The 14,005-nt window shown below is 46.5% G+C and overlaps 1 protein-coding gene across 1 annotated transcript; it reads left to right on the forward strand.

Annotated features, from left to right (window-relative positions):
* Window positions 1-1,893: 1,893 nt before the first annotated feature.
* Window positions 1,894-10,000, forward strand: LOC149361671 (uncharacterized). Its single transcript, XM_089568120.1, has 4 exons — window positions 1,894-2,151; window positions 5,947-6,167; window positions 7,617-7,808; window positions 9,949-10,000. The coding sequence occupies exons 1-4, from the start codon at window positions 1,894-1,896 to the stop codon at window positions 9,998-10,000; spliced, it is 723 nt and encodes a 240-aa protein (XP_089424246.1).
* The last annotated feature ends 4,005 nt before the right edge of the window (window positions 10,001-14,005 follow it).

Genomic DNA, 14,005 nt, shown 5'->3' on the forward strand with positions numbered 1-14,005 from the left:
CATCAGGCAGGGAGTGTTAAATTACCATCACAATAACGTTGGTTCTCGTCCATTTGCATTTCTTGTTAATGTTACTTTTCCTAACCTGCTACACCTTGCTCACTATTAATTTCGTGTTAGTATTGTTTGATATTATGATCATATTTTACGTTGATAATGCACCTCCGTCTGCGGACTTTGTCGAGCCAAGTACCTGAAGCGTCTAGAGGCTTGGAGAGGCCTGTTTGATTATTGTGTGCTTATTATGTGCAATAAAACATTTGCCATTATTGTTAATTTCTGATGTTGCTGAGCCCTTCACTTGTGCTGACCGCATATTGGCACTAGAGGAAAAGGAAGCCACAACTCCAGCAGCCGGTGGTCTCGGCAAGAAAGAGAAGAAGAATTCACGTTGAAGTGGTCAGGTTTGTGCCAGCTTTCTTTCTTGCACACCCTGTGGTAAAATGCTGTGGAGCGCAGTTACTGATAGCATGCTAACGTCACTCATAGGTTGGTCTGCAGAATTCTTTCGTCCAGCATTACTTTCAGCCTCTTTATTTATTACTTTTTCTTCTATACAGCCGTGACGACTTAGAATCAGAGCGCAAACCTTCCATAGCATCTGACTGCTCCTTCCGAAGATCGCTAAATGCCGTCACATTTCCAGGGTCTGCCATAGTTATGAATCATTCGTTTTACCGTCCCATGTAAAACGCTGAGAGACAGTATAGATGCATTAAATGGAACTCATGACCAGCATTCCTGGACAAAAAAATTAAATATTACGAAATTGTAAGGTACTGTTGTGGAAATATTGAAGGTAATGGTTCATTCTTCCGATGTGCAGCAAAATCTTTCTTTTGAAGTTGTTCCATCGCTCGCATCGAGCAGTTTAGACTGCCTAGAAAACCAATGGGGAACACTTTTGACGCTAGCAAAAAACTTTAACACGAAAAAAAAATCCAGACCTGTCAACGAGGGACCTGCTGATATATTGATTGTTCCTACAATATATAAGAAAACAGCATTCATAAAGGCTATCCCATACAAAAATGCTTTTTTTCAGCATTGCTGAACATGATGCCTCCTAGTTGATGCCCGCATTCCCGGAGTCATCGCCCTCTACCACGAGAGTTAAAACCCGTGCTGAGGAAGTCAATACGACTTAGCGCTACTTATCTCTGAGGTGCATTTCTAGCGCGTCTCAATACTTCAGAATGGAATTATCTGTGATTTTATTATTACTTCCTTCAACATTACTCATTGCACTGAGCGAATTCAACTTTCTTGTAACCTCCTGCACCATTTTATTTCACGGCAACAATATTCCCGTTTTTCAAGACATCTCCTAGAAGGAGCCCTCCCCCTGTATATGTAGTGGCACTGGGCGAAACGGTAGTTTTGCATTTTGTTAGAAAAGGTTAATCTTATTATTGGCCTAAACTTTAGAGCGCACCATGACAGCAACAGCCTCTAGTCATATAGCTCGATTAGAAAAATAAAAGAACTAATATAGTTTTTTTCTTTCAGTTTCCAACCTTTTTGTACAGGTGCCGTTACAAGCTTTAGCGGGATAGCGCCTTGTGCAGTGCTACCTCCATAGCAGGCGCCACAATCACCTTGCTGGCTCAATTGTCTTCGGAGAAGAGTTCGCAACTAACCAAAACGTGTAGATGGTCTCAAGTTCTTCATAAGTTATGGAGCACGGCATAGCGAAGCGCTGAGGAATAACCTCTGCCTGTTTTTTTAGTTCTCTGAAGTGTGTCTAAACAGCAGTACCTGTGAACTGCGACGTTTGTTTCGTAGCCCTGAACATTTTTAAGATCCCTTCATTTTCCTTGCTGATCTTTCCCCAGGAACCAGGGTCACCGGAAGTAAAGCGGTCGTTTCCGAGCTTGGAACCTGCAAGGAGTCATGGCGACTGAGCCGGCCGAGGTGAAGCGTGAGGTGAGGACCTCAGAGAACGCCGTGGCCGCGGAGGCCCCGGTGCCGGTGTGCCGCGTATGCTACCGCGGGGCACTCGCCGGCAGCGGGCCCCTGGTGTCCCCGTGCGCCTGCAAGGGCTCCGTGGGCTACGCGCACAAGCAGTGCCTCGAGATGTGGCTCCGGGAGCGGGGCACAAACCAGTGCGACGTCTGCCAACAGCGCTTCGCCGTGCGCCTCAAGCCCGCGGTAAGAGCCTGCTAGCGGAAGCATTGTGCCTTCAGGCACAGCGTGCGTCAGTCTGAAACCAGGTGTTTAAGGCAGAACGTCCAGTTCTTCTCCACTGAATAAGATGGAGATTCAGTAGGGTAAGAGTGCGGGCTAGTTGGTGATCCATTACATATAAATACCAGCGCAAACCAGCAAGACACACGACAGAGCTTGTGTCTCCTCGTTCTTCGTCATGTGTCTTGCTGATTTGCGGTGGTATTTATATGTAATGTGATATGAAGATGGAGAGTGGCAGCACATTCTTGCACGAGGGAAACAAATTCGAAAAAAGCGCTATAATTAAACTAACTTCGAAGTATTGTCTGCACCCATTGTGGTAGTAATAAAGGGAACGAATACTTCGTTAAGGGAGAACATGCTGCCATGTCCATAGCCGCAGAAAAAGAAAAAAGCGGAACTTTTCTAATACCGTGCAGGTAGGCAGTGATATTGAGATCAGCTGAAGCACTAAACACGGCTTTAACTTCGTCGAAAGTCACACTGACGTGGACAGCAGCTACGTTCTGCAGCGCCGTGTTAACAAAAAATGAAGAGCGCATGTATGCGACTAGACATATTCAAGGTCAAACGGCAGACATGCACCTCGATGCTCTAACAAAGTATAACAAAACCCGCTGCTCGTGTGTAAGAAAATCAATGCACAGTGTGACCTTCGGCGAAGCGTGTCGCCCCCTGGGAGCGGAACTTCCAAAAGTGCCAAGACCGAGCTATACTTAATTATATCGGAACTATTTCTTAATTGTGTCGAAAAAATTGACTTTTCTGTTTAATTCTCTCCTACCCTTTTTGTGCTTTGGTCAGAGAACATCTCTGTATTTTTGAATTTTCGTTTTTACTGTGTTTGATCAATGATGCATTGTAAACCCTCCTGCATGGGCCCGAAAAGAGCCTGCAGTATGTTCAAATAAATAAATATACTTACCTGCGAAATAGCCCTAGCATCTATGGAATGCAGCACGGGCAACGAGTTCCGCTCCCCGTCATCGTATGCGCGAAGATTCAGCCGCATTAATCTCGCAGAACATGTTAACACTGAATGTTGTATTAGACATATGCGTGCGCACGCAATAAACACACTTCGGAACGAGGCAACAACACGACGGAAGGAGGCAACTGATTGAGTAACATAGTTCACGCAAGAAGCCTGCTGCAGAACACGGTATGGGCCGTGGTATGGGCCGTGGTGTTGAAGGTGGCGTGAAGGTGGTTCTGACGAAAATGGCCTTATGTTTTAAATGACGGCCCAAGCTCGCGGAATTCTTCCGGGCATGTGGCGGCTTCCGGATGGGTCGTAGATTCGGAGACACCAGGACGATGTCTGTGCTTCGTACGGGAGAATGAAAGGGGGGAAGCCGGCTATGCTCTGCGTGGCATTATTATAAACGTAGGTCACAAATGTAAGAACCCGGTCCCAATTGGAACGGTCCGAGGCGATGTACATGGCGAGCATGTCACTGAAAGTAGGATTGAAACGTTCCATCATGCCGTTCTTCTGAGGCTGGTGAGCCGGTGAGCGCTGAACAGTGTGGCATGCTGAAGCAGTGGTTAAGTGGTTTCCGAATGAAACGCACGTCCTCGGTGATTCAGCAGTTCTTTAGTGCAATATTGCGGAGAAATATATGAACAGGGTGAAACTCGCAACATCATGCGCGGAGGCGGGTAGCGACGACGAAGTTTCAGTGTAGCGACTGAGGTGGTTGACTACCACGATGACTCAGCAATGACCATTCGGAATGATGGCAAGTGGCACATAGAGGTCTATGTCCACTTGGTCGACGGGGTGGGCTGGACACAACAAAAGCTGTATGGGCTCGTAGGAGCGGTGAAGGGGCGTTCTATGCGTTGGCAGTTGGGCAACAGCGCACTTAATGACGAACAAAGCGGCACATACCGCACCAGTAGTAATGTCGTTGAAGTCGCATGTAAGTATTTAACATACCAGCTTTGGGCACACTGAGGCTCAGTGTGTGATGAAGCGCAGAGGTCCAAGCGGATGGGTCCAGGGATGTAAAAACACTTGGCGTTCACTTCAATGAATTTATGTTATGGGACTACCACATCGAGCAAATGGAGAGTAAGCTAGCTCGCGTTGTCGGCATACTCAGAAGGTTGAAGTGCATGATACCTACTAGGACAAAACTTGTTATTTACCATGCCCTCTTTGACTCTCATGTTAAATATTGTCATTTGGTTTGGGGTACAACGACGCAAACTAATATTCACAAGGTTTTGACATTACAAAAAAATGCAGTCAGAGCAATTGCGGGTGCCACATACTTAGCACATACGAGTGCTCTATTTGCAAAATACCGCATTATGGATGCAAGGGTTATTCATCAGTACCGTGTAATTCAGCAGTACAAATCTCAGGTACATAGTGACACCACATTTTTTGCTGACCTTGCGAATCTACGGGAAAATACCACTGTTCACAACACAAGACACTACGAATATTGGTATGTACCTTGTCCACGCACAAATTACGGTTTTCAAACTCTCAGGTATGTGTTGCCATCTTTCCTTAATAGAAATGCTTTCACTAATCAATCCATTCTTTCCGTTTCATATAACGCTGTCAGAAATATGTTCTTACAAAACAATGAATCATATCCAACTGTAAAATAAAGTAAGTATCTATGTGCTGTGATTAAACTATCATTTGCGTGTGTGTAACAGTACCGAGACTATTCTGGTGATCTGTTATGAAGATATTGTACATATTTGTTATTTCATGCATTCTCTTGTTATTGTTTTACTGCTGCCTGTCATCGCCGTGCCAAGCCGCTACGGGAGATGGGAGCTTTGTCAAGCCGCGTGCGCGGCTTTTTTTCCTTTCTCCTCAGCCATTGTACATGACTGAAATAAATGCACTGTACTGAACTGAACTGAACAAGCATACATTCCCTTCCTTTGGAGAGGTAGATGCGGCCATGTAGCATATTTAAACGGTTGACAAAGTGGCGGACTTTCTGGCTGGGAGCTCGGGACGCAGGAAGCATGAATGTCCTGCGTTCGCCAGGAATTCATAGACGGCCGCAGAGAAGTCCCGATTACGCACCGAGGAGACGGTGACAACGCTTCAAACCCAACCACTTGCGTTGCCTATATATGGCACTGTGCAGTACGAAAAAAGTAATGTTGAATGTCCTTGGAAAGTAGCAACAGTTAAAGGCAGGTACCGAGGAATTAAAAATATCAAAGGAGCACGTACGTCGGGACCAGTTCATACCAAGAAATTTCACCTCTACCTCATTTCACTTCTAGTTCATACCCTCCCACCTCTTGGCATGGCAACCAGGTTCCGGGTGTTTTCTACTCTCGCTCGCCATGTCCTCTTCCTCTCGCCGCACCCTACCCCTTCTACGGCGTTCCTCTTCCTCCGTCTGGGGTAACTATTCCTCGGCTGGTTCCACGGCAACCACAGATGCATTGTTGCGCGTTCTCATGCTTTTGCCATACCTTCCTCCTTTCTCCTTCCACACCCATCAACAGTAAAGAGCTGTCGGTGTGAAATTCAGTTTTTGAGGCCAGAGCTTCACATGAGATGAAAAGCGCGTGGTAATTTAAAGGTCTTCAAAACGCATTGCAACTTCAATATCTGACTACTTTTTAATTTTTTCTCCGCTGAAGTAAAGCTGTGGCTGTGTGGAATCGATTCAGTGATCTCACTTTCTACTACATCAGTGCGCCGTAAACGTTAAGCCTACGTGATGGGAGCTGGCTGCTTACGCGACGGTTGCACATTGATCGCAGCCGCTCACTGACTTCTTCTGTGACCCGGACCACCGGGTAGACATACTGCGCATGGTGGTGGACGCCGTATCGGCCACGGGCGACGCCGTGGTGCTCTCCTTCGCTTGGGTCTACGCGAGTGGCTTCCTCGTCGGCACCGGCTGGTTCCTCTACCTGCTGGTCGTGTCGGTGATGCTCTTCCAGACAACCTTCTGGCTCGTCGTAGAGGTCGTACGAGCCATGTGAGCGAAGTCGTGGTTGTTCTCTGACAGCAAGGACTGGAGATAAATGGCCTGCGCGAAAAAAAAACGTAGCGTTGAAAAACATCCTGGCATGCTGAGCTGCATCAGTGAATACCGGTGTTTATAATACAGATGAAAATTATAAATTGTGAGCAAGCAATTTGGAATACCATTGTGATTCAAGAAAGGAACATTCTTGCTGTAGCGTAATTATTATAGAACTCTAGACTGTGTCAAGCGGTGATCCGCAGGCAAGTTATTTGTAACTTAGGAGTATGCCATTTTAGGCCAGTTGGTAGTTTGTAGTAACGAAAAACTGCACAAAATACTTGGCAGGGATCAAGGTGGTACCGGCTTGGGTTGTCTTTGCGTCCGTCCTGTGTTGTTTTGCGATTTATTCCCTGTTATTTGCGCTTACTCGTTCTTGGTCGTGCAGTGGAACTCCCGGCTATAGGTTATGAAGGCAGAGGGGGTAGAACGCGTTTAATGGAAACAGCAAGCATTTGGTGTCGACACTCATGGATGGTAACGAATTGGCCTAAGAGGTAGGCGTAAGTTATTGCAGTATTACGGATGATGAGATTGTAGATGCGAGTTTCATAGATCAGGCAATGCCAGCTTCCAGAACAAAGCTAGGACAGCGTCTAGTATATTCTTTGGTTCCAATGTTTTCTTTCTGGGAACCTTTACAGATTGAAGAACCATAGCAGGTATGTACTGACGATACGCATATCGAAGAAGGCTTATTCTTTTCACTTTAGCTGCTGACCTTAGCTGTGTCACCAGCGGGAGGACTTGCTAGTAGAACTGCTGTGTTAAATCTACTGGACAGTGCTATGATTGTTTGAAAAAATATTTTCGGAAGCCCAATTCGGTGCAGCAACCCAATATACATTGCAAGCATAATCTGACCAGGCTAGCTGTGACGATAGCTACACAATCTTGTTTTTGTTTTAATGAGTCTGATGTGCTTGAAACATCTTGGGTCCTACAGAGAATCTAAAGAGTTATAATTGTAATATTGTGTTGTGTTTTATGGCGCATAAGCAACTAAAACTGTCATGCGTCAAACGCAAGGTTTAATGTTTTTGGCCAGCGCAGTGACTCAGCGGATGTCGTGCTCGGCTGGTGACCCAAAAGACGCGTGTTCGGTCCTGGTCGCGATGTTGGCATTTCGATGGGGGCGAAATGCAAGAGGCCAGTGTACTGTCTCACGTCAGTGAGTATTAAAGAACTCAAGGTGGTCAAAATCACCCGCAACTCTCCACTACGGCGTCCCCATAGCCCGATCGAGTCGCTTTGGGACATCAAACACGATAAACCATACCACCATGATGTGTTTGTTTTCTGCGTTATAATTTGGATATTTGGGGGAAGATGGGAAGCTAATGAAAAACGAACAAATATTTACGTGATCTTGACCCACTTCTTGATGTGCACTGTTTCCAGGACTTGCTACGAACCGTTGAGCATATGGAGAAAGAAGACTACCTCTGTGGAGCTTTTGCTAGAGGGCAGTCAACCGGGATCAACTGCGCAGGGTCCTCAGTGGACACAGGAGTTGGCCAAAGAAAAGAAGGTGTCGATGGCCACCCCGTTCACCACCCCTTTTGTCGGATCACCGCCTATCGTGTCCAAAAGGCGAGTGGCACACATTTGTGATTTCCAGTTACAAACACCGCGGAAATCTCCACACTGAGGAGTTTCGCATTCCGTCTGGGCGCAAAGTCGTGAAGACCCAACTATAGTTGTCTATACACGGCCACATCATCATCGTCATCATCATCATCAGCCTGAATACGCCCACTGTGGGGCAAAGGCCTCTCCCATGTCTCTCAAATTAACACTGTTCTTTGCCAGTTGCGACCGCTGTATCCCCGCAAACTACTTAACCTCATCCGCCCACCAAACTTTCTGCCGTCCCCTGCTACGTTTGCCTTCCCTTGGAATCCACTCTGTTACCCTTAAGGACCACCGGTCATCTTGCCTTCGCATTACATGCCCTGCCCAAGCCCACTTATTCCTGTTGATTTCGACTAGGATGTTATTAACTCGTGTTTGTTCCCTTACCCACTCTGCCCGCTTCCGGCTTTCATAACGCTATGCCTATAACTTTTTTTTCCATAGCTCGCTGCGTTGTCCTTAACTTAAGCTGAACCATCTTCGTTGGCCTCCACGTTTATGCCCCATAGTTGAGTACTGGTAAGATGCAGCTTTTATATACACACGGCCACAACTTTTGCTGACGGCAAGAACGAGGCAGCATACCCCTTTCGTCCACGCTCACAGCATTTGTTAGTAGATCCGCTGCCGCCTTGTTCACTTGAAGTTAGTGTTGTTCGCCAGTCTTGTTTCTTATCGTGCGTGAAAAAAAAAAAGGCATTACAAAATGGCTTCTGACTGCGGCCTAAAGAATTGCGAAGTGGCTTTTGATTTGAAAGTTTTATGCGGAAGCAGCAGGTATGTTCGAAAAACTGATATTGTTCTTCATGCTGAGGTGATATACTGAACGACCCGACAGGCACGGGACCGCGATCATGCACGGATTCTCTCAGAGCTTTCTCCGTTCGAAAAGCCGCAGATAAGTGAGGTACATCTTGCGCTGTTGACGGTGTGAATTTTCGCACCATTCGCAACTGAGAAGTCTACAGTGTCGCAACATTATGCGACTTGCTTCCTCGTGGTCCCTGTTCGCTTTGTAACATCACGGGATAACGCTGTCTTGAGCATGCGGAGAGCAGTCCATAGCGCTCGCCGGGAGGAGCTGCTCACTGTTCAGCACCTGTGAGAAGCAATTATGGCCTTGTATATGCAAATGGCTTGGACACAAGTACCTTTCGCTTTCATGGTCGCAGGAGTGCTGCTGCCTATTGCGCTGTTTCTTTACATATGCTTCGGGAACCGGAGGCTTGCCATGATATTAAGCGGTGCAATCATTTTCGGTGATTAAACGCTTATTTCGTATTTATTTTTGCAATTTGTCCCATGTACGAAAAGAACTGTTTCTATGTGGGCTGCAATAAATTCTGTACTGTTCTGAGACAAACCAAGAAAGTCGCGTTTAGCTCCACGTCTTGTTTGCAATTTTCGTGATGTTGCTCTGCTTCTACCGGTGCTCAAAATATCTTACTTAATGAAAGTCGCGGTAGATGTAGTAGCTGCAGTATAACAACGAAAACGGCGCAAACGAAACTGTAGAGTAGTTGATGGTCCCCCCATAGCCACTTCAGCCACCTCGAAAGCTGATGCATACTACTGGCAACGCCAGTCCCTTCTTAAGTTCGGTCACTATAGATGCGTGCTAAAAATTTCAGAAGCGTGCGTTGTGAACACACGGAATGATTTAACAGTGTCTGCACGCAACGTTCGTAATTCTCACCCTCGGAGTACTGCAGGTTAGTGTAGCACCTACTTGCACAAGAAACTGAGGGTATGTATTGTGTGTGTAGTCTTCAAGGACGACAGATTATTCTTGGTCGAAAATGAGAGCCGGGGGCGCAAACCGCACCCTCAGGAAATATTGCTAAGCGAACGTTATTCTGGATTTGTCGCAGATGCAGCATCGCGGACAAATTTTCCAGGACGTGTGAGCGGTAGCGAAACCCGATTTATATTTTCTTTATCGAGCTTTTCTGTCCGCACTTAATGTATAATACTATATATATAAAGAGGTCACTGCCATACATGAAGCCCATGGACGTAGAAGTCTTTACCGTCGTTCTCGAATCTTTTGTCTCCCCGTTAGGACATCGCCTAACAACCGTGTTGTTCTTTCCTTCAGGAAAGAGGAAGTGAACCTGGCGGGACAGGTTCCCGTTGGTGCGCCGCAGTAGACACACCCTCCTCAGAGAACGGGGCCGGCAACAACGCCGTCAATGTTGGGAAAATCCACCGCCTGAAACGCTGCAACCTTGTGCTCAAGCGGTGCTCCAGTCCAGACTCCATGGAGTGGCTAAGATTATGGGCCTTGTGTTTCCTAACTAATGCATGCACTTGTGGTGGCTCGTTTATTTTCTGGGTCAATGATAGTAATTACACAATTTCACTGGTGCAGTTGTAAATGGCAACTGGTGTGCTCTCCTTGGCGGCGATAAAAATTAACAAACAGCACAATAATAATTTATTTAACCTTAAAAGCACCGTCATGAGGAATTATTGGGCGGTGATTATTGAAGAGTAGCGTCTAACAAAGTGTGTGTGAAGCGGCAGTGGACGGCTATCATTGCAATTTGAGTGTAAAGATATTTCCAGTCCTTAGCTGCGCCAGACATGGCGGCCGCTTAATATCACACTACGCTGAAGTCACACACTTATTGCCGGTCAACTGAACTCGCTCTTAAAGCTTTCCAATAGGCGCTCACAGTGCATCGCCATTTTGCTGTCTGGACTGTTGTGTGCAGCTGGCACAAGCACGGTGGAAGCTGCTGCACGACCACGGAGCACCTTTTCGTGGTAGTCCAAGGAGCAGCTGCTAAGTTGTCGGAGAACACGTGGTGGTAAAGATCTAGTGACGAGCGGCAGCTAGTCGACTCTGGATTCTTCCCGAATACTAGGGGCCAAGTATTCATAAATGTAACCGCACCGATGAAATATGTAGAGAAAAGCCTCTGCGAGAAATCCACTTGGAACTGTACTGGTCATCTGTTTATCCGTCTAAATATGCACGTACCGTAACCTGAACATTTACTGCAGGTGCTGATACGACAAGGACCGTTGGAACGCTGGACGGCATCGCAAAAATTACAATGTTTGCAACATTTGATTCTGAGCGAAAGCATGGGCTTCTTTTGGCAAAAACTGTTTTTATTGATTTTACATGCAAGAATTACTGCACTGAAGCACACACATGAAGACTGAGTCAATTTTCTGCCCTTTTTTTGTTATAGAACACGCAAAAGGCGATTTTGCTAGGGTCAGAACCTCCGGATTAGCGCCTACGTATAAGACAACGATTTTGCTCTGGTCAGAACCGCGTATTTCGCTGGCTGGTCTGAAAGCGTTGTCAACGGCGATTTTTCCTTCACAGCCCCCCATAATGCAACCTGCATACAATGTAACACACACACCGCGATGGGAAATAGCAAATTATTTGCTGTGTGCGATAACTGGTTGTTCAAATAAAGAAAGAGAAGTAAAATTGATTTTTACTGAGTTATGCTTAAACAGCGATCTTCGCTCGCATCTCAGAATGTGACCTGAAAGGTAACACCCCCCCCCCCCCAAAAAAAAAAAAAATGACAAATGGTTTGCGTGTTGTAAATAATGAAATAAAACACGATTACAGGCGCGCAAGAAAAAATGAGATTCAAACTACTACCTTACGCGTTCCAAAGCTGTTGTCTAATGCACTGCGTCACAGATGAATTTCTTTATTGCGTGGAAATTGTGCCTAAAAGGAAAATCAGCGCATGCTTGTTCCACTAAACATCAGGCTGTGTAATACGAGCTCACCATACCCCTGCACGTCCCCACCTTCCCAATAATAAAAACTCTGGGAGGCACGCACAAGCGTCTAGATAGGAGAGCCAGCTAGGCGGCTCTTCCAGGGCAGCATATACTCCCGCACCAAAGCGCGCAGCTCGCAGAACAAAGATTTCGATGACCACGGTGATTCAGCGTGATGGTCCATCATACGGCTCCTCCAGAGACTAAATAGTCCCATAAACAAATAGATCGCCTGACATTGCCCATTTTTTCTCAACAGGCAAAAAACGGATGCTGTAGGGTCTGATTTAAACATCCTTCCCCGAAACTCTGTGGTGTTAATTGTGCTCTTACTCGTTCTCAGAAATATTCTACATTCAGCTAGGTAGCACCGCTGAGTTGGTGGGCCGGTGGGCTGTACCGTTGATGGCTCGGAAACGCACATCACAATCACCGAATTAATGCTGGTATAATATAACGATGCCGCTTTTACTCAGTTATGTTTTAATGAGACGTTATTATGTGGACCCCTTTCACCAAAGGTGCAGTGGTGAAGCGTCCATGTGAAGCTAGGGTGCCTCGATGCCTGCCCGCCGCGTGAATGGCGGCGCGGCGGGCTGGCATCCAGGCACCCTATGTGAAGCCATCACCCCAAAGCCCCTGGCGTGGTGGGACTTAACTGCCGCTTGCGCCGGAGTTGTTGTTGTTGTTGTTGCCTTGGTGGCATGGCGCATACCCACGACGGGGGATTGGCCAGGGTTCAGTGAGGAGAGCCCAAAGAAGGCAAATTGGTACCAAGCTAATGGATTACCTTTTGGGGCCAAGCTAATGATTAACTTTGGGTACGTATTGCGAGGAATTAAAGATGGAATTATGGATAAAAAGAAATTACGGGAAGAAATGAATGAAAAAAAAAAACCGGCATAAAGATTAGAGAACTGAATACCAGAAAAATTCTGAAGGATTTTGCAATGCGGACATTTTGGGTACCATTAGCAAGGGAACCTGCCGGTAGCAATTATGTAATTGTGGAGGAGTTCCACTGGAGGAGTGCCAGAACGCGGCGCAGCGGATTGGTTCGTTGGATCCCGCCATCGACTTCGCGCGCCAACTGAGCGCCTCGTGTTACGCGCTGCGCTCAGTATAGTGTTCGCGCGTGCGTTTGCGGGGGATTTTCCCGGTCTCTCGACTAACGAAGTCGCTGTTACAGCCCGGCTGTCTCTGTCGCTAAGGCGACAGCGGCAGTGGGAAGAGCAAGACTGCACGATTTTGAGGTGCGAGCGGCGGAAGCGAACCAGAAATGACGCGAAAATCCAGCGATGCGGGCAGCAGAATTGGAAGCAATGTGTAGAAGACGTGAAAGCGCAAGTGCGGCATGGTTTTAGTTTGTTTGTCTTCTTTGTGATGTTCAAGCATCGGTTCAAGCGAGTTCGGCTTCTGGTCTGGTTGTTCAACTGAATTGGCTTTAATTTTATTAACAAATGAAAATAAAGTTGGTATTCATTGCGGTACTTTTAGTGGCACGTTATTCATTGATCTCTCAAAGGCGTTTGGTTCAATTAATAACGACAAACTTTGTGGCAAAGTAAACGCCCTTGAGTACCTTGTCCTGTACTAGCATTTATTCTCAGCTTAATCTGATCCAAGTAGTTTGCATCTCTGCTACTTACTCTGCACCGAAGACTACTAACGTTGGCGTTCCTCAATGTTCCATATTTGTACTTCTTTTCCTAATATAAATTAATGGTCTACCTTCTTGCCTTAGCTCTTCCTATCCTATCCTGTATATCCTATGCCAACGATATTATCATACTAGCATTTGAGAGGGAGAGAGAGAGAAAACTTTATTACAACAGGAATTCGGGGCACGCCCCAGGGTCCCCGCACGACCCCACTGCACTCAAGTGTTTATGTTCCTGAGGTCCATAACACTGGCAGCACGGCCGGTGGCGATGGTCTGCACGGCCAGGTCCTCCGAGCGCAGCAGGGTCTCCCAGTCCTCCCAGGTCTTCAGGTTCTCTAGGTTCCGCGGTGGAGGGTCCGCCGGGCAGAGGGAAAGGATGTGGAGGGAAGACTAGCATTTGACAAGTGCGTAGGTTTAACACATATTGAATGCTGATGCTGCAAACTCAGAAACATGGTGTCGAAACATCGTGCTAACTTTTAAAGCCTCTAAATCTAGCTTCGTCATCTTTTCATCTCCTCATAAGTCTATTCTTGGATCTTCACAAGTTTCCCTTGACTCTCAAATACTTACTGCTACTGATCATGCGATTATTCTTCGGATAGAATTGACTGCCACTTAAAACTCCACAGACACATAAACTGCCTAAGAAGACAAAAAGCAGCATACGGCATAAGGGTACTCATTAAGGTATGAAATTACTTTAATTTACAAACGCTAATTTCACTCT

This window comes from Amblyomma mixtum, chromosome 2 (genome assembly GCF_055824585.1).
Source record: "Amblyomma mixtum isolate Tamu chromosome 2, ASM5582458v1, whole genome shotgun sequence".
Classification (NCBI taxonomy): domain Eukaryota; kingdom Metazoa; phylum Arthropoda; class Arachnida; order Ixodida; family Ixodidae; genus Amblyomma; species Amblyomma mixtum.

What these genes read in the sequence shown, in the direction of transcription:
- LOC149361671 (XM_089568120.1), top strand. Translation starts at nt 1,894, where the DNA reads ATGGCGACTGAGCCGGCCGAGGTGAAGCGTGAGGTGAGGACCTCAGAG. An exon ending in CCGTGCGCCTCAAGCCCGCG is followed by an intron (nt 2,152 to 5,946) that starts GTAAGAGCCTGC and finishes CATTGATCGCAG; the next exon opens with CCGCTCACTGACTTCTTCTG. An exon ending in CCGCCTATCGTGTCCAAAAG is followed by an intron (nt 7,809 to 9,948) that starts GCGAGTGGCACA and finishes TCTTTCCTTCAG; the next exon opens with GAAAGAGGAAGTGAACCTGG.